Raw genomic sequence first — 20,323 nt, forward strand, 5'->3', positions numbered from 1 at the left:
TGGATTTCAGTAGGCCTAAAATATATCCTTATTCTCTATGTGTAGGTAAATTCCCAAGGCAACAAAAAAATGACAAAACATGCAATTTTGAGGTCTCCTTTATCTCAGCAGCATGTTAGAGCTGGAGTGTGGGGGATCAACCAGCAGTTTACAGATAATAAATACATGTAAGATCAGAGTGTAAGTAAGGGATGGGGATAGGTTGGGTGCCTCAAAGCCAGCATTGAGACACACTCCAGACGCAGAGAGCATCGACAGTGACACGTTCAGCCCACACACTGGTTCCGTGTCAGTCCAAGATCCATGGCCAGAACTTCTCCTGAGATGACCCAGCTGTCTTGACACATACGTTGCGATTCACAAAGTCAGCACCTGGCCAGCTACACTGCATGTAGTCATGTAAACATGTCAATATAAATAATGACTCTGATGCTGGTGGAAGTGACCATGCATAGCAGCGCGTCACATGACTGGGTCTGGCTGCTGCAGTGTGGCCGCTTTCTGCCTCTCGTAGATTTCTTTCAAAACCAGCAGAACCGTGTCCTCGGACTCCCTACAAAAGCACACACATACAGGACGTGTTTCTAATGATAAGGGATAAAAAGTACTGTCCAACTAATCAGACTGCTCAGGGTAGAACTTTACAGGTTACTACAAAATGAAGCAAAAAAACAATCAAGAGTTTTAGAACAAAAAAAGATGTCAGCTTGGTGGTCTGTTCTCAATGCAAAACACATACAGTTTCAGACTAATGATTAAACATTATGCATTGCATACCGTACAACAAATGCAATCCTCTTTGCTGTTAAGTTTGAACACATTCAACTAGTTTCTCTGCAGAGCTGTCCCTCAACCACTCACCAGTAGCACAGATGGCTCTGAATAGCAAAAAGATACTGGTTGAAGATCTCGATAGGCTTTTCCTGCAGGACGTAATCAAAGCGCCTTCCTCCATTGAGCATTCCAACCTTAACGTCCTTCCTCAGAGCTTCCGGTCCAGTTCCAGCAACAGTCTGGACTTCCATTCCTAATAAGTTCCACAGAGTTACGTTCTGTTAGAATGGTTCTGACTGAGAAAGATATGTTCTAGAAGCTCTAAGCTCTTAGAAATGATCTGGAACATAAGTCATTTTCATTCTAAATCTTGACCTGTACAATGGGCTTTAATGCCTAATCTTTCTGGAAGGGCAAATACACTGTATGTAATTTTACTTTATTTTCTCAATTAATTGAAAATGGATTTAGATCTCAATTTACAGCCAACATTAGAACATATTTAGAGTTGAATGATTGTTGTGGTGAATTTACAGGCGTGCGTGAAACCTACTGTCATCTTGGGAGTCTGAGGACGTGTTGAGGGCTGCATCGCTTACTCCACCCACCAGGGGCAGCGCTGAGTTGGGTACCTGAGAGAACACTTGCCAAACAGTGCGAATAGAACCCAGCAGCTCAGAGCTCACCCGCGTCAGGCCGTCTTTGAGCTCTAAAGACACAGAAACACACACACACACAAACCGTTATTCAAAGCGTCAGCTTGTGGTTGCTGTGGAGGGTGCCAGCTCCGAGTTCCTGTGTCATCAGAGCGAGTGGTAATTATGTGGTAGAGCTAGCTGTGGCTGGCATTACCGAGATGCATCCTCTTCCGGCCCTTATAATGGGGTATCTGCACAGGGGGTAGCTCCACACCTCCCGCCAGAACCAGGGGCTCGATCCGGTAAGCCACAGGGTCATACTGCAACACAGAGACACAGAAACAACGCTAATGGACCCTTTCAACAAGGTAAACAAAAACAATGCTTGAACGTTCTATTTGGGCCCCAATCTACTTCCTCTGCATTAAGATAACATATGGAATGTTAAAAGGAAGTCTTGTGGGGCCAACTATGATGCTGATAATGGAACTCTTGAAAGGGTCCATATCACGAATATAACACAACACAACCTAATGCAACACAACACAATAAAACAACACCACACAACCTAATGCAACACAACACCACACAACACAACACCATAATGCAACACAAAACAAAGCGTATAACATGTACAGTAACACAAAACAACACAATATAACATAACACAATATAACGTAACGTATACAGCAACAAAATACAACTCAACACAACAAAACATAACAAAACAAAAAACATATAACATGTATAGTAACTATACTAAATATAACAGTAATCAGGTCACAATAGTGCCTTTTAAAGTAAATGTCTGTAATTATGTTATTAGGTAATATACTGTATATTTGTTTGTAATTGTGTAAGTGAGTGATTGAAAAGGCCACTGCAGAAGTAAGGCTTCTCACAGGATGGTAGATGTTGTAGAAGCTCTTGCAGGTGGGCAGGCTGTAGCCCGGATCGATCTTCTTCAGCCCTCGGACGGTCAGGAACATTCCGATGGGCGAGCCCAGAGCAAAGAAGGCCTGCGGGCAGAAGGTCAGCTGGGGGTAGTTCACGGACACCTGCAGGATGGAAGCAGAAGCATAGCTCGACGTCAGCTGGGGGTAGTTCACGACATCCGGCAGACACCTGTGGGTCGGTAATAGCGTAGCGTAGCGGAGCTGGGCTAACATGCAGTGACCAGAAGAGTTTGAGCAAGGCAAACACTTAACCCCAAGTTGCTCTGGGGAGAGTGGCCCTTGCAATAATTGTAAGTCACTCTGGTTAAAAGTGTCAGCCAAATGATTGAGCGTAAGCACAAGCTGGCGGCCAGTCGCCTACACTCTGAGGAAAACAGTAGGAGCTTTGGAGATTCCAGAGGAACTCTCTGGCTTGTCTCCATGGTTACTGCCTTTGATGATGGATAACAAACACACACAAGGAAACATTTTAAGTGTTTGTTGTATTAGTCAACCATCAAGACCACTTCCCCAGCTTTGAACATTTCTGTTCAAATAAGGCTTGGCAGTTAAATATCTTTCAGTTCATTTTTTTATGGACTGGTGAAGGTATTGAACCTTTCATACAGTATATTTGTCTAAATATACTGTAGTTTGAATAATGTATTAGTATCAAAAGTGTATTACATGTATATGAAATCATACACATTACCATAATAGTGTGTGTATAATATATATATATATATATATATATATATATATATATATATATATATATATATATATATATATATATATATATATACATATATACACATACATATACATATACACACACACGTTCAGTTTATGAGTTTAAATTACATACATTAGTGTAGCACATTCAACAATCTGTTTATTATATTGACATTATTAGTGTAAACCACTCGTCATATCAGTGTTATGCACCTGTCCAATGCCCACGTTGGAACACTGGTAGCTGATAGAGGTGGCATTGGAACATTCTGGGATGTGTGTCCAGTGTTGCGTAAGACCCTCCTGGGCCGCCGGCCCGTTCAGAACCGGCGGAGAGGTCCCTGCTCTAGAACGCTGTGGAACATGGCAGGGAAAAGGGAAGAACTGTTTCAATAACAACAACAATGCACACACAGACAATAGCATTTTATCTGGCCTGCACCGGCTCCATGGACCTGGCGTGTGTGCAGAGAACTCCTTATTGTCTCGACGCTCAGAGGAAGTTGCACAATAAGTCAGAACATGAGCTGAGCATTTTCCATAGCCACAAGGCAGAGGCGTTTCATGAGAGGAGTAGTGAGAGAGAGAGAGAGAGAGAGAGAGAGAGAGAGAGAGAGAGAGAGAGAGAGAGAGAGAGAGAGAGAGAGAGAGAGAGAGAGAGAGAGAGAGAGAGAGAGAGAGAGAGAGAGAGAGAGAGAGAGAGAGAGAGAGAGAGAGAGAGAGAGAGAGAGAGGATGCGTGCTAGGAGGGGGTGTCTTAATAGAATAGTCTGAGACCTTCCATTTCTTTGCCAAGTCCAAAATTTTCTTGCGAGGTCCTAGAGGAATTCCGAGGTCCTTCAAGTCATTTTCTGAGCAGAGAAGCTATTTAGAGAGAGACAGAGAGGGAGAGGGACAGTATAAGAGAAAGATACCACAGTGACTGGTACGCTAGCTCATGCTTAATTCAACATTACGGACTAGATAGATAGATAAAAACTAGATGGACTGTTTATAGTAAAAAAAAGAAAGGAACAGAGAAGTTCTAAAGAAAACAGAGAAAACCGCTAGAGAAGTGATAGGAAGAAGAGAAAAATAAAGAGTTTAATAAAATTGCACGCAGTACACTTGGTGTGCCGCACTAACCAGGGACTCTGTGTCCACCTGCTCCCGGTGAAGAACTCGGAAGTGATCCTCCAGCCCCCTCCCCACCAGGACGTCCTCCAGGCTTACAGGCCCGCCAACCTGAGGCTCAGAGGCGCCTGACTCTGACTGACCGCTGCTCTCTGACTGCAGGAAATATGACATGCAAACGTCAACACATTTCTGATGTTGATGAAGTCCGACACATGATTACAATGCAAGATTGTAATGCAGAATGTGATGTTGATGAAGTCCGACACAGGATTACAATGTAAGATTGTGATGCGAGATCACTCTCATACTCCCATATTTGGGTACAGGTCATATCCAGCTGCTGTCTACTGATTATTTATGAAGCAGAATCAAGAGATCTCAATTATTGACAGAGGAATTCTGACATAGGCTACTAACATACCAACACAGTATAGCAACAATATCCGGTTGAAAGCAGCTATATCTATTTACTTGGCCAAACTATCTCTGTATGGAAGGAGGAAAATGTTTCTCCAAACACCATGTCTGATCTAATCTATCATTTGAAAATCACACTAAATGGGATTTAGAAGGATGTTTGGAATTCTTGGTGTTTTAGAGTGTAATTCACTCAAAAGCCACTAGGTGGAGGCATCAACATAAAAGAGTGGAGAAAGAACTTCTATAGAGAGATGCCCGTGGTTACTATATTTATCCCCTTATCTAGAAAGTCATTTGCATCCCAGCCAAACAAAGATACACTTGGTGTTGTAATAATCTGAGCCTGTTACATAACATTACGTTATCGTTATCATGTGATGCTGAAGTGGCTTGTGACACATAATATCAGTGGCTTGAGTACCAATGACTCCATGTTCCTGATCAAGGTGACTATGAGCAATCCTATGACCTCATCAACATGGGACAGACACTTAATAAGAAGATACTATCCAATGTACACTGGCTAATATTAACATATTAAATTTCTAGGTTTAACACGACTGAACCAATAAGCCAAAGTTCTTTACATGTTCTATTTAGAACCATTCAACTTGAAGGCTACGGAGAACACCTTGAAGATTAATTTAAAGAGCACAAGGCAAAGGTCTCTGGAGGGTTTAAGAGTGAGGATGCTGGAACCCTGTGCTATTGGTGTGTACAGCTCCCGTACCTCCTCGGCCATCACTTCATCAGCGTCTGTCTTCTGATTGGTCAGGAGGTCAAACAGGATGAGAGAACCTGCCAGAGGAAAAAGACTCAGTGACCACAGCTGCAACAGGACATCATACCACTCAATTTCCACACACAGCACACGCATAGCTGAATTACATCGTCAATACACCGTTATACCATTACATGGACAATAATCTAATCATTCTACCATCATATGCCGAAAATGTACTGAGCTAGAACAGAGGATTTCTACTTTGGAATCAAAGATGCATGCCCTTCCATCAACGACAGATGAACTACGAGAGGCATCTCATGAAGTGAGTACAGCAACTACTGGAAATGCAGAGAATGTAACCCAGCAGTCTAATATCACTGCTAATAGAGCAGATGAATGCATCGACCTCACAAAGGGAAATGTGAGTACAGAGCCTTGGCACAGGCAAGGTGCCAGACCAAAAAACAAAAAACGTAATACAAGAACTGTAATTACCTCAACACCAGTAAATTCAGATGTTAGCTTCAGGCCTCGTATCAGAAATACAGACAGATCAGCAAACTACTAATGGGCTTGTGGTCCTAAGGGAAGCCCACAGCCCCTAACACTATGGAACAGATTTGAATGCCTCCGGGACGTGAGAGGAATTTCCCAGGGAACAGACCCAAAGCAGGCAGTGATCAAACCACAGCAATAGAAAGATGGGCACAGACAAGAAGCAGCACTCGACCCCTATTCATCCCACAACCCTCGTTCTAGGCGACTTTGCTGTGAGACATATAAATGGGGAAAGGATGATTGTATGTTGTTTCCCAAATGCTTCAGTGTCTGACACAAAAAACAAGCTTGCAGAACTGGTGTCAAAATATGCAACTATCAAGCGCATCATTGTGAATGTTGGAGCAAATGACATCTACAGAGAACAGCTGTATGTCAAAGAAGATTTCAAGGAACTTCTCGGCCCTATATGAGCTTGGAATACAAATTTTCATCAGTGGCCCACTCCCAGCAGAGGGAAGCTTTGTATTTTCCAGACTATTCAGTTTAAACACCTGGCTCGCAAAAAACATGCTTTTCAGTTGGGATGAATTTTGACAATTTTAACCTTTTTGGAATCGCAGGGGAATACTTCAGACCAAATAGCACAGAGCTGAGTTGGACTGGGGCCAAGATCTTAACCGAATACTATCACCTCTCTCTCCTGCACCCAACATTTTTTCTGCCAACCTTGAGCCGAGCCTCTGATAAGCGCTCAGTGGCCATACAGACGGAACAAGCGGATGACATCAACAACTCAGCTAAACCAAAACACTCTGCACAGGCTGAAACAGATATGCCCAACCTCCCCTGCTGTGGGGCCCTCTGATAACCACCCGCTAGCCTCCACTGAAATGCAGACCTTGGAGAAACATAAACAACCAGCTCAACAATGCCAAGCCATGTCCACTGGACAAGATAAGATGGGTGCTGCTAAAATGACTCAAAGTCAATCACTGGCGTCAAACTCCCTGGAATCTCAGCAAACAAATGGATGTGATGAGCATGAGGAGATATCCTCTCAGCAGCTTTGGTAGGTGCCATCAGAAAGGAAGGGTCATGTTGTAACACCAGTACCAATACCCCTCCCCACCTCCGTCGTCTCCTTGTCACCACAAACACACAACAACATGGAATACACTACTGGAATACCTGCTGAAAGCAGAGCATCTGCAACAAACTTCCCAGAACCTCAGCAGGCAGATGGAGACTCTGGATCAATTTTCAACCCCAACCTCCTTGATTTCCCATCACCACCCACACCCAATCACGTCCCCACCCAATCAAACTCCCCAGGCCACACAAATCCCCCTAATCCATCCCCATCCCCACCCCTTCATCCCACCACCCACTCAAACTCCACAGGATCCCCTGAATACCCATCACCATCCCCACCCAAGCACATGATGTTCCCTGCAAGAATGGAGAGACTGCTACCAGTAGCCATGCAGAGTTTTACTAGCCCAAGATCATTAGCACCAAAGAAGCGAAGGGCACCTCCACCCCCTCGCCCTCCCCCTCCCCGTTTAGAAGGATCTCTTAAGCAGCAGCAACCTCTTAGTTCATTTTCTCAGCCGGCATATAGCATGGAATGTGCAGTGGAAAATACAGATGGCAGCAGCAGGGGACAATTATATGATGACTGTATTGCATGATATTCTCAGGGTCCCTGCAATATAAATGGTACTGACAGTAGTTTTGAGAACATGCCGGGACCCAGTAAGCCCATGACATTCTCTATTCCTGTATTGACAAGAAATAGAACACAAATGCATCGAGCTTATAGGGTAAACCAGTCCAATCTCCTACCCGCATTCACATCAACCTCAGATTTCCCCCATGGATCATATTTCCCCAACACTTAAACTAGCAAAACTAGCACTCCTAAATATCAGATCTCTTTCAAAGAAATCATTCTTAATTCATGATCTAATTTGCACACAATAACCTTGATTTTTTACTTTTAACTGAGACATGGTTAGATCAAGCAAACAGTGCTGCTACTCTCATCGAATCAGCTCCCCAAACTTCAATTTCTTGAGTGCTACCAGAGCAAATAAAAGAGGTGGGGGATAGCCACAATTTTCAAGACGCCTTTTCAGTGCAATCAGTCGCCATTCGGTGACTTTACTTCATTTGAATATCTGTGTGCATGCATTAAGTCTTCTCCCTCAGATTTTATTACTGACAATTTACAGGCCTCCAAAACATTCAGCTAAAGTTTTTCTTGAAGAGCTAGGTGAACTGCTATCAGTTGTTTGCATAGAGTATGGCTGTCTTATTATATCAGGGATCTAAACTTGCATGTGGATAATCCTGAAAAACAATTATGCCAAGGAATTCATTGCACTAATCGATACTTTCTCCCAACACAGCATGTACAGGGGCCAACACACTCTTCGGCCATACCCTCGACCTTGTTATCACAAAGGGTCTCGATGTCTACAGCTGTTAAAGACCTGGCCTTATCTGATCATTTTTATGTTCTTTGATGTGTCTATGTCCCCACACACTCAAAACACAGCTATGATGGTAAAAAGGAGAATCATAAATGATCAGACAAGTGCTCTCTTTGAGCAAGCACTTTCACTAAAGTCAAGTCAACTGTCAGACTCTGAAGACTTATTTGATCACTTTAATGCAAAAATGGCAAACATTATGGATGACATTGCTCCATTACAATTCAAGAAAGTTAAGGACAAACAGAAAGCACCATGGAGGCAAAATCCAGCAGTTAAACTTCTAAAAAGAGAGTGTAGGAAGACTGAAAGAAAATGGCGTGAAATACAAACTTCAGATCCACTATGAAATCCATAAAGAGATGCTCCGCACATATAACTCTGAAATATGCAAAGCAAGACAGTCTTTCTTTTTTCTAACATTATCAATAGAAGTTCAAATAACACTCGTGATTCTATTTTCAACTGTTGATAAGTTAACAAATCCCCCCCACAATTAGCCCTGAACTTCTCTCAACTAATAAATGCAATGAGTTTTCATCTTTTTAAAGGTAAAATTGACAAAATCAGACTCAACATATCTGCTCAATTACAAATTCAACAACCTGAACTTCCAGCAACAAACAGAGGGAAACTGAACTTGATGTCAGAGTTCAGCTTGATAGACTACGAAACACTTGAAAAAACGGTACAGAATCTCAGCCCTTCCACATGTGCCTACCAATTTCTTCAAAACTGTTTTTCACCTCATAGCGGCGGATGTCCTTCAAATTGTAAATGTATCATTGCTGTCTGGCACTTTTCCTAAGTCACTGAAAACAGCTGTTGTAAAGCCACTTCTCAAGAAGAATAACCTGGATGCCTCCATGCTAAACAATTACAGGCCCATATCCAATCTACCTTTTATTGGCAAAATTATTGAAAAAGTAGTCTTTAATCAATTAACCACCTTCCTAACATCAAATGGGTATTTTGATTACTTTCAGTCTGGTTTTCGGGCAAATCACAGCACTGAAACAGCTCTCATTAAAGTTTCCAATGACATACCTCAACACAGATTCAGGTAAAACATCAGTCCTAGTGCTACTGGACCTTAGTGCAGCATTTGACACTGTTGATCACAATATTTTACTACACAGACTAGAACACTGGGTTGGATTTACAGGCATAGTTTTCAGCTGGCTAAAATCATATCTACAAGAAAGGAGCTTCTTTGTTGCCATCGGAAACTGTACCTCAACACCAACGTCCTTGACCTGTGGTGTTCCCCAGGGATCGATCTTGGGGCCACTATTATTCAACCTCTATATGCTCCCACTTGGACAAATCATTCAAAATAATTTGATTTCATATCATAGCTATGCAGATGACACACAAATTTACTTAGCTCTATCACCAAACAACTATGGTCCACTTGAAGCTATGTGTCAGTGTATAGAACAAATCAACACCTGGATGTCTCAAAATTTTCTTCAGCTGAACAAAGAAAAAACTGAAGTAATTATATTTGGTAAAATGAGGAAAGACTTAGGGTTGCCACTCGTTGACACAAAAAGGGTTGAAGGCAAAGGATACTGTTAAAAATCTTGGTGTATTAATTGACAGTGATCTAAATTTCAACAGCCACATGAAAGCGATAACCAAATCAGCTTTTTACCACCTCAAAAATATTGTCAAACTCAGAGGGCTGATGTCAAAACATGACTTAGAAAACTCATTCATGCATTTATCTCCAGCAGGGTTGATTACTGCAATGGACTGTTCACAGGCCTTCCTAAAAAAGACTATTAAACAGCTTCAGGTGATACAAAAATGCAGCAGCTAAGATTCTAACAAAAACTAAAAGAACTGACCACATTACTCCAATTCTAAGTCTTTGCACTGGCTTCCAGTAAGTCACAGAATTGACTTTAAAGCACTATTGCTTGTTTATAAATCAGTAAATGGAGCAGGACCTAAATACTTGTCAGACATGCTTCAGCAGTACACACCTGCTCATCCTCTCAGGTCCCAGGTGAAAACCTGCTAGTAAAACCTACAGTTAGAACTAAACATGGTGAAGCAGCTTTTAGCTGCTATGCGGCTCAGCTGTGGAACCAACTTTCGGATGACATTAAAAAGGCCCCAACTGTAGCCAGTTTTAAATCTAGACTTAAGACCAAACTGTCCTCAGACGCTTTCTGCTAACTGTGCCGAGTTACAAATTCTGAATCTGCCTCGATAATTATTCTACTTTGTCTTTATTACTTTTTTACTACTTTTGCCTTTGTTTTTTTGCTTTTTAATTATTATTTTTTTTTTTAAATGATTTTACCTTTGTGTTTTATGTTCTCTTTTTATTATGATCTTTACCTTTTAACTATTCTTTGACTATATTGCCCTTCTATGCTTTTATTTGTTATTATCGTTTGGTTTTGTTTATGTAAAGCACATTGAATGACCTCTGTGTATGAAATGTGCTATATAAATAAACTTGACTTGACACATCTCGTCTGGCCGTCAGCTGTATGTGATGATATATTTTATTTATATATATATATATATATATATATATATATATATATATATGGGGCTGTGTCGTACTGGTGAGGTCATTACATTCGGTGTGATTATGTTGTCGAGGAGATGGTATAATCTATGGCGTGTGATGGTGTATTTTCAGCACCTAGACTGTGGCCAGCCAGGGAGACGGCTCCGGTGAAGTCTGGATGCCGTTGGAGGAAGAGTCGGTGCAGCCGGTTGATCTCCGTGGCGACCGCGTCCACGATGACCTGGCAGTACTTGGGGCTGTTGTAGAAGAGCACGTCTAGGATGGTGTCGTTCCCAAACTTACGCAGCAGACTGATGCTGGGCAGCGTGATCCGCTCCATGTCTCTGTGGAGAGAGTGTGTGTGGGTGGACAGACGGTTAGAACAATGTGTGTGTGTGTGCGCGCATGTGGACAGACCATTAGACCAGTGTGACCTAGTAAACATCTCTAACCTAGTCCCATGTGTGTGTGCACTAGTAGTCCTGGGAAAGGTTAGCTCGCTCACTTGTCCACGCCGGTGTCTTCATGCAGCACGGCGTGCCAGGTGATGGGAAGGAACTCCACGCGGCCCATCTGACACGGACCCTCTGCCGTCTGACGGAAGTGGGAGTTGATCAGACACAGAGACACACTGCGGAAGTCATTCACTACACAGTGAGAGAGAGAGAGAGAAATTAAAAATCCAGAAAGCAGAGGGATAATGTATAGAACACCGGTCATTATCGGGAAAATAAGTTTCGACAGGGCAAACCGGACCCTGACACGCAGTGAAGGGGTCTTACTTTGCCCTGAAGGGACATATTTTCACTTTTGAATGAAGTTCCTTTGCGAGAAGTGATCGGACTACTTGCGGAGTGATATGAAATGCGTGATTTAGAAGCACAAACCCGTTGCTATTGACAGCGGTCATTATATGTTTCAGCGGTCATTACATGGTGCACATGTCACTGTAAAAACGCTGGGAAATCCCATTCAAGTCAATTGAGCGTTCTACTAGCATTGTGAAGAGCTGTATTAAAAAAAATATATAAAATATAATAAAATTGTTTCCCATGACATGATCCACCATACACTCTCTACAGCAGCAGAGCTCAGAGAAGCAGATAGCTGAGTTGAGGTAGGTATGTGTGTGTGTGTGTGCGCGTGTGTGTGTGTCTGTGCGTGTGTCTGTGCGTGTGTCTGTGCGTGTGTGTGCGCGCGTGTGTGTGCGTGTGTTGGGGGGCTTTCAGAGGGGGATCTGAGAGACTCACCACTATGCACTAGAGTCCTGGTGGGGGGTGGCGTGGGGCTTTCAGAGGGGAGGTGTGTGTGAGACTCACCACACTGTATCAGAGTCCGCATACGCAGGTCGCACGCTGGGCCAATCCCGTGCACCATGAACACCAAGTGGTCCACTGTCTCAGGCTCCCCTTGGGAACACACACACACACACACATATATAAACACACACGTATACAAAAACACACACACAGGTATATAATAACAAACACACACACACACACACACACACCACATTTCAGAATAAATACACATAAGGACACACATTTTACAGGTGCAGTAATTGCTCAGACAAGACTCAGTAATATGACTCTATTGACAATAATAAAACAGCAGCAAAACATGTTTTGGATACACACAACACCTTCTCCAAATGTGGAGACAGACACACACACACACACACACACACACACACAAATGTATGTAGTTGATAAGGGTTTGGATGTATTTGGCACAACGTTGGATGTGTTTTGCATGGCTTTAGATGTGTTTTGCATGGGTTTGGATATGGTTGGCACAGGTTTGGCAGGGGTTGGATGCGGTTGCCATAGATGCATCACCTAGGCTACTGTACCTTCGGGCACGTCCAGTTGCATGTTCTCCAGCCCTCTCTCCAACACCCTCGGCGGGGTTGGCTCTGTGGGGGAGGCCGGCTGTTTGTCTTTGTCTGGGGTGGACGGGAGCTGTGTGATAATCTGAGGAGGACATGTTGGGACAACACCAGTCATGAGTGTGTGTCTGTCTCTGCCTCTGTGTCTCTCCCTCTCTCTGCGCATCTGCGGAGTGAGTGCTTGAGCGTGAGTGGAATCTCTTTGAAACAGTCTTTCTAACCTCTAACTTTTGTGCATCTTATTTCCGTGTTTTCCTGTTTTTTGTGTTTAGCGCCAACTCTAGTGTCGCTGTAGATTTTTTTTCGTTTGCGTTTTTTTTGTAGTTTGCTCTCCCGCCGAGTCTGCGGCTCCTGTTTGGAGCGGGACTGCTGCGGGAACAATGGATTTCGATCATTTAACGAGACAGCATGGCGTGAGAATTGTTTGTTCCGCAAGTGTTGAAGAATGTAGTTTGGTGGTGGGTCACGTTGTTGGCCATGGATATGTTATATCGGCCTCTCGCATGAACAAAGCGATTGTGATTTTTCTTGGTAGGCTACAGTTGCAAAAGCAAGGGAGGTAGTTGCGACAGGTGTAGAAATAAACAACACACTGACGCCTGTACTCCCTCCCAGTTGCCCATCTAAGAAAGTGATCATTTCTAATGTTCCACCTTTCATTAAAGATGAACTGATTGAACGGGAGTTACAGCGGTTCGGCCGGCTGGTTTCATCTATAAGGAAGATTTCCCTGGGTTGTAAATCGCCCCTTTTGAAACATGTGGTGTCGTTTAGAAGGCAGGTGTATGGAGACTGAATCGGGCCAGGACCTGACAGCCTGCTCAGATTCGTAACTATGCGAGACTGTTTTACTCTAAGCTGTATGACTGAGTTAGTGTCGAGTGATATCCTGTCCAGCTCTTTCTTTACTGGACTGCCCAAAGTGGCGAAAGATTGTTATGCTGCACTTGACATGACTCTTACGCTCCCGGAGCTTGAAAAGGCCCTTATGGGCATGGCCAGTGGTAAGTCTCCTGGGATTGATGGGTTACCCATTGAGTTCTATAAAGTCTTTTGGCCCTGCATTGGGGAGGATCTCCTGGCAATGCTGCGGGAGAGCCTGGAGGAGGGGTGTTTGCCCCTTAGCTGCCGCAGGGCAGTCATCACCCTTTTGCCCAAGAAAGGTGACCTGTGGGACATTGGGAACTGGCGTCCTGTGTCCTTATTATGTTCAGACATGAAAATTCTGTCCAAGGCTTTAGCTATGAGGCTGAGGGAGGAAATTTTACAGGTGGTCCACAATGATCAATCCTACTGTATACCTGAGCGGTCTATTTTTGACAATGTGAATGTGGTAAGGGACTTGTGGGATGTCTCGCACGATCTGGGTATGGATATGGGGTTGATTTCCTTGGATTAGCAAAAGGCCTTCGACCGTGTTGAGCATGAGTTTTTGTGGGCCGCCTTAGCGTCTTTTGGGTTTAGTCCCGTTTTTATGAATATGGTGAAAGCGCTTTATTGTAATATTGAAAGTGCGCTGAAAGTGAATGGAGGTCTGAGTGCTCCTTTCAGAGTCAAAAGAGGGGTCAGGCAGGGGTGCCCGATGTCTGGCATGTTGTACTCTCTTGCCATTGAACCGCTGCTTCACAAGCTTTATGCTGTTTTGGGGGGTGTTCTTTTGCCTCATTGTAATGATCGTTTCTTTTTGTCTGCTTATGCAGATGATGTGACTGTTTGTTAATGGTAAAGATGATGTAATTATGTTAAATAAAACTCTTGGATTTTCAACATGCATCATCTGCGAAAGTGAACTGGGGAAAGAGTGAAGCCATTTGGTTTGGGGAGTGGGAGGAGAGGTGCTCTGGGTTGCCTGGTGGGCTGGTGTGGAAAAGAGAAGGGTTTAAGTATTTGGGTGTTTTTTTGGGTAATGACATTTTTGTCCAAAAGAACTGGGAAGGGGTCTTGGATAAGGTGGAAGGCCGCCTGGGGAAATGGAAGTGGCTACTTCCCCAACTGTCATATAGGGGGCGGGCACTTATAATAAACAATCTAGTGGCCTCTGCGTTATGGCATAAACTTGCCTGTATGGAACCCCCTGCTGGACTACTGGAAAGCTTGCAGAAGGAAGTGGTGAACTTTTTTTGGGACAAACTGCACTGGGTCCCACAGGCAGTTCTTTTTCTCTCAAAGGATGATGGGGGACAAGGACTCGTCAGCCTGTCTAGCAGGAGGGACACTTATCGATTTCAGTTCGTCCAGCGGCTGCTCACTGCTTCGACTACTGTGGCCTGGAGGCCGCTGGCTCACACTGTGCTGGGCCTGGACACGGCTCTGTTTCAAATGGACAGTGAGCGACTTGGGTTTAATGGACTACCACCTTTCTACAAAAGTCTTTTTAGGGTTTGGGGACTTTTTACCCGTCAGTGGGCTGGAGGGTTATCCTCTGTTCACTAGCTACTTGAGGAGCCGATTGTGTTGGGGTCACGTTTTGATGCATTGTGTGATTTTCCTGGTCTCACAGCCTTGCTTTTTGAGAAGGGAGCCCTGCAACTCCGGCAAATTGTTGACGGGGCAGGTTGCAATTTCCAGAATGTTCAGGCGGTTGCCTCCTTTTTGGGTCTGAGGGGTATGTGAAGTGATTTATTGACAAGCTTAAAGGGGTCCTGAGTTCCCAGGAGAAAAGTCTTTTGGAGGACTGGGACAAGGGTAATGTTCTTTGTGATGATGGGGATGTTTTTCCAACAGTCTTACTTTCACCTGCTTTGCTAGAATGTGGTCATGCTAGTCCGCTGCTAGTTTCTGGGGACCAGGACAGTTTTGTTTTGTGTTCAGCTAGTAGGAAAGTTCTGTACAAGAATCTGGTGAAGGTGATCAAAACCAAAACCACTCTCAGGGGTAGGATGGACAATGTTTGGAGGGATAGGTTGGGCATTGATGATAAAATGAAACCTGTGTGGAGAGTGATTTACAAGTCCCCACTGACCAAAAGAACTGGGGATCTTCAGTGGAGGATCTGGCGTGGTGCTATTGCTGTTAATGCTTTGTTATCTGTGATAAATCCTGCACTGAGTGACATGTGTCCTTTTTGTTCTGACAGGGAGACTTTTCATCACTGTTTTATGGATTGCAATAGGCTTTCCCCTTTATTTTGTGTGTTGAGCCCTTTGTTTTATTCTATGGGAACAAGGTTCACAAAGCAAAGTTTTATACTTGGTTTTTATAATCAGAGACAGAAGTCAAAGTGTGAACTCATCAATTTCATTAATGGCCAGGCGAAGCTGGCTATTCATCTAAGCAGGAAAAACAAGGTGCAGCAGAAAGCTGGAGATGATGTTGTTGCAGTTTTCAAGAATTTAGTCAAGTCGAGAGTTACTGTTGACTTATTTTTTATAGATTAACAAGGGCAATTGATGTTTTCAAGGACAAATGGTGTGCTGGTGCACTGTAACACGTTTTTCTTTTAAACTCAGCTGTCTGTGTCCTGTCGTCTATTGTCCAAATGGAACACATGAAGTTGTTCCAGGGCCATTGAACTGTTCAATGCTTCACTTATAGGGAAGAGGAGAGATAGACTTCTCTGCATAGTCTGTCTGCCTCGTCACCCCCTCCATGTTTGGATACTGTCTGTCCACTAGCCACTTTTACCACTGTCTTTCTGCCTCACTGTTTGCGTGCTATATTAGCACATATGCATAACCCCTCCCTCCATGCCACAGCTGAACTGTGGCCACACTTTTCTTAAAATAGTTAAATATATAGATATATAGACTTTATTTCTGCATTGTTGCACTGTTGGACTTACTCATTTGCATTATCACCATGACCACTATCACCATTGCACTATCATCATGACACTCGTTCACATAGAGCACCTTACCTTACCTTACTATGCACAGACAATCACAGGCTCAGTCCCTGCCTCAGTCATTGCAAGCGCCACTGATTGATTAATCACCACTATGTGGATACTGTTTTTAGAATTGATTTAGATTAAGTGTTAGTTAGTATAATTTGTATTTTAGTATATTCTTTATCTTCTACTGTCCTTATTGCTTAGTTGTGTTTTTATATTATATACTTTAATTACTTTTTCTGCTTTTAAAGAATGTGTATGTGTTGTCTGTATGCTGCTGAGACCTTGAATTTCCCCTGGGGATCAATAAAGTATCTATCTATCTAAGTGACATGTGAGTTCGATCCAAGGGGCTGCCAACATTGGAAGGAAGGCACTTGACACTAGGTTACTCCATGGAGAATCTCCCTGTCAGTACTTCACTGTACGTGGCTGTCATTGGTTGCTCTATGTAAGAGTGTCTGCTAAATAACACATTGATATCTAAAGATGAAATCATACCTTGGGACTCTGCAGAAAGACGGTCTCTCCTGTGGGGAGCATCACCTTCTTCTTCCATTCATTTTGGGCCACAGCTGTTTGGTAGGACTCCTGCATCAGCAGCGACACTTGGATCAATAAATAGCTCTAGCAATCATTAGTTAGTCCACACTACATTTTAGTTTTTGGCAGAAAATCGAAAGCTGCGCTCCCTCAGCAAGCTGAAGTGAAAAACTACAGTGGTCTAATTACGCTCTAATCATTTTGTTTCATGTGAATAATTTATGGTTATAAGATTGCTATACTACTTCTTGTCAAAATGGTGCTGGACCATGATTCTTCTCCTCACAGAATTATGCTGAATGTAGCAGTCCAACTCCAATCCAACCTGATCATAATAAAACATCTCATTTATTAAGCGTTTCTTATGCATTATGGTTTGTATAGTATTTATAGTATGTATTTATTTTCATTAGGCTATAGATTGAATTGACATGGTCGTTTTTTTATTGTTGTTCTCCTTGGTGTAGTCTTACCAACTTTTTAACTTGTTTACTGTAAAATTTAACTATGGTATTGTTGAATTTGTATGTCGCACCTATTGTATTTGTATGTCGCTTTGGACAAAAGCGTCTGCTAAATACCATGACCATAATTTCATTTCCATTTCGTTACTTTCTTCCACAGACCTGAGACGCTGGTGTTCACTTCACTCCCTGCAGTAAAGCTCTGATCAGTCTCAGTCAGCCAGTGACAGCTTGGGCCTACAGATCCTTGGATGGGGCCTCTCACTCACCTCCAGAACCTGGCTGGTGTTCTCACTGTAAGGGCTGTAGGCGCTCTCCTTGTTCCCCTTGTAGAACCATAAGCACCGCCGGACCTCGGAGGGCGGCTCGGTCCAGTACACGGCGTGGCGGCTGCGCTCCTTCAGGCGCACGTCGTAGCGTCTGCCCTCGACTGGCACCACCACGTCCCGCTCGCTCCCCACCTCCTTACTCCACACTGGCACACAAAACCGACCAACCGCAGTCACATCACCACTCACTCACTCACACTCACACACTCACTCACTGTATTCAAAAAAAGTAATGATGGCTGTGGAACGGGGCAACAGTGCTGGCTGATAAGGTTCACACCACAAATGGCACCATCTCAACCAATGCAGTAAAGACAAGAGGTATGGACTTAAAAGATCAGAGGTTTGATGACATTTAGTGATGTGCCATCAGCAGCATTGATGAATTCCACACTGTTATCCTTTCCTTTTTGAGATTTAAGTTGGGGCTGTGAGTCTAACAGGTTTAATGTCAGTTTCAGAAGAGCTACAGTAGGAGCTCAAAGAAAAAGAATATCAGTTCAAAGAGCACTAGGCCATGAGAAACAAGTCCCTGACTGATTCAATGAGCTGAGCTCAGCTCTCACATGCCTTTGGAAGCTTCAGACAGCTGCGCTGCCACTAGGGACCGGTTTACTCACCGTGCGCTTCCTCCAGCTTTTGTGAGTCCTCGTAGCTTAGGGGGAGCCAGGGCTCTTTCTCCCCGGCAGGCTGCCGGTAGAACCAGTGAGGTCGCACCGGCTCACACGAGCTCTTGCAGCTCTTACTGCTCATGGTGCCAGCGCCTTTGTCAATCTCAAGTGATATTTACGCTACAAGGAAAAAAAACATTAATCAAGTAAACAACCGTTTCAATTGTCCCTCACCTGTGCAAAGTGGTAAAAAAGTAATATATTAACCCTATTATAACAACCATGTTAGACAGAAGTTGACATACAGAATCTGGATTAGACCAGCACAACAGACCAGTCAACAACAAACAAAAGTTATTTTTGTCCATCCCCAGTACAAAACACATTTACCCGTCATCAATACCAACACATGGTATGCCTTTTTTAAATCAATAAATAATAATCAATAGGCCTACATCCAAATCAATAAACAATACCAGAAGAGTTGTTCCCTTGACTGAGGCTGAGCAGTCTGATAAGCTGTTGTTGACACAGGAATATAGAAACCTATTTATGTAGTTAATCAGTGTCTTAATTGTTCAAACAGCTAGTGGAACATATCTTTTCCTGAATTCATTTAGAAAAATAGCCTGATGCATCATACAGTCTGCCTCGTAACGCGTCTAAAGAAGTCATTATAGGCAATTATTAATTAGAGGACTTAATAGGCTACAGTCAAAACGCTCGAACACTGAAAGAAATAAAAAACCGTATGGGATAACTTTTGTCATTTATAGCCTCTTTGACTTCTGACTGTAAGACAGATGTATATATATATAACAGAAAAAGTTACGCAGTTTTTTTGGGAACAGAAATGGTAAATTAGGCTACTAACCGTTTGCCGCTTAGCCTATAGATTGATAATCTCACCGCGTATAAAGCATTATGATGAGGTCATGTTACGATTAATAAAACAAAACACTGTCTGTCAAACTGTCGCAAACTCTCTTTTGTCACTGCTCCAAAATAAGGAACAAGCTATTCTGAAGTAGCCTAGTTAGAAATCATCAAGTTACCTCTCGTCAATGTGCATGCAGGTTAGACCCTTCCCAAATCCCCGCCTTCAATAGTTTGACTTAACCTCTCTTCAGGTAACCCCAGAAAGGGGATTTTACGGCTTATCATTATTTCTGACCCGATAGATAAACGAAAAAAGTTGCCCTCTGAAATGGTTTCGCTGAGTAAGTTCGCTCATGGTGACACGAGTCAGCGACTCTTTATGATTGTGTAAGCTGTTGCTATTTAAAGTAAATGAATGGGACATGCAGTTATCCATGGGTTTCATCAGGTCCCTTTCCACAGGTGTGTTAATCAAGCAGAATGCAGTCTGCATTCATAATCTAGGTGCTTGATTTTAAACACCTGTGGAAAGGGACCGGATGAAACCCATGAATACATAAGCCTATACATTGCCAGTTGGTCGGCATCTAACTACTAGATGACATTACAGAAAAGGTTTAAAATAGCCGTGCTCATAAAGGCTGCTAGTTATTTAAGTAGGAGTGATGGTTGCAGTAGGCTATAAATCGCTCATCGTGTGGCATTGTGGTTATTCAAATGTGTAGACCACAATTTTTATATAGATTATGGAAGTATGGGCATCATTTCTTGGTGAAATTGCCTCATGAGTAATGTCATAAAACAGTTTCATATATATAGTGGTTCACTGTGCTCAGTAAAAACAGAGAATGCCACAAAACATTTTGAATACTTGAGTATTTTAATTATTACAGGTGTCTTTACTTAA

General features: G+C 43.0%; 1 protein-coding gene across 4 annotated transcripts; it reads right to left on the reverse strand.

Annotated features, from left to right (window-relative positions):
* Positions 1-82: 82 nt before the first annotated feature.
* On the reverse strand, positions 83-19,823 carry ddhd2 (DDHD domain containing 2). 4 transcript variants are annotated; one of them, XM_048258178.1, is made up of 17 exons: positions 19,737-19,823; positions 18,547-18,717; positions 17,867-18,072; positions 17,092-17,181; positions 12,723-12,843; positions 12,121-12,279; positions 11,376-11,517; positions 11,006-11,214; positions 5,348-5,415; positions 4,207-4,350; positions 3,859-3,945; positions 3,296-3,436; positions 2,315-2,470; positions 1,627-1,732; positions 1,328-1,483; positions 862-1,027; positions 83-553 (listed from the first exon to the last, which is right to left on the reverse strand). In XM_048258178.1, exons 2-17 carry the CDS (start codon positions 18,677-18,679, stop codon positions 463-465), a joined length of 2,175 nt encoding a protein of 724 aa, XP_048114135.1. In that variant the 5' UTR covers positions 18,680-18,717; positions 19,737-19,823; the 3' UTR covers positions 83-462. The 4 variants fall into 4 exon arrangements, with proteins under 4 accessions (XP_048114135.1, XP_048114137.1, XP_048114133.1 ...); XM_048258180.1 differs by having other exon boundaries at positions 12,190-12,279; positions 19,593-19,801; XM_048258176.1 differs by having other exon boundaries at positions 19,593-19,801.
* Positions 19,824-20,323: the final 500 nt, after the last annotated feature.

This window comes from Alosa alosa, chromosome 12, assembly GCF_017589495.1.
Source record: "Alosa alosa isolate M-15738 ecotype Scorff River chromosome 12, AALO_Geno_1.1, whole genome shotgun sequence".
NCBI classification, from domain to species: Eukaryota; Metazoa; Chordata; class Actinopteri; order Clupeiformes; family Clupeidae; genus Alosa; species Alosa alosa.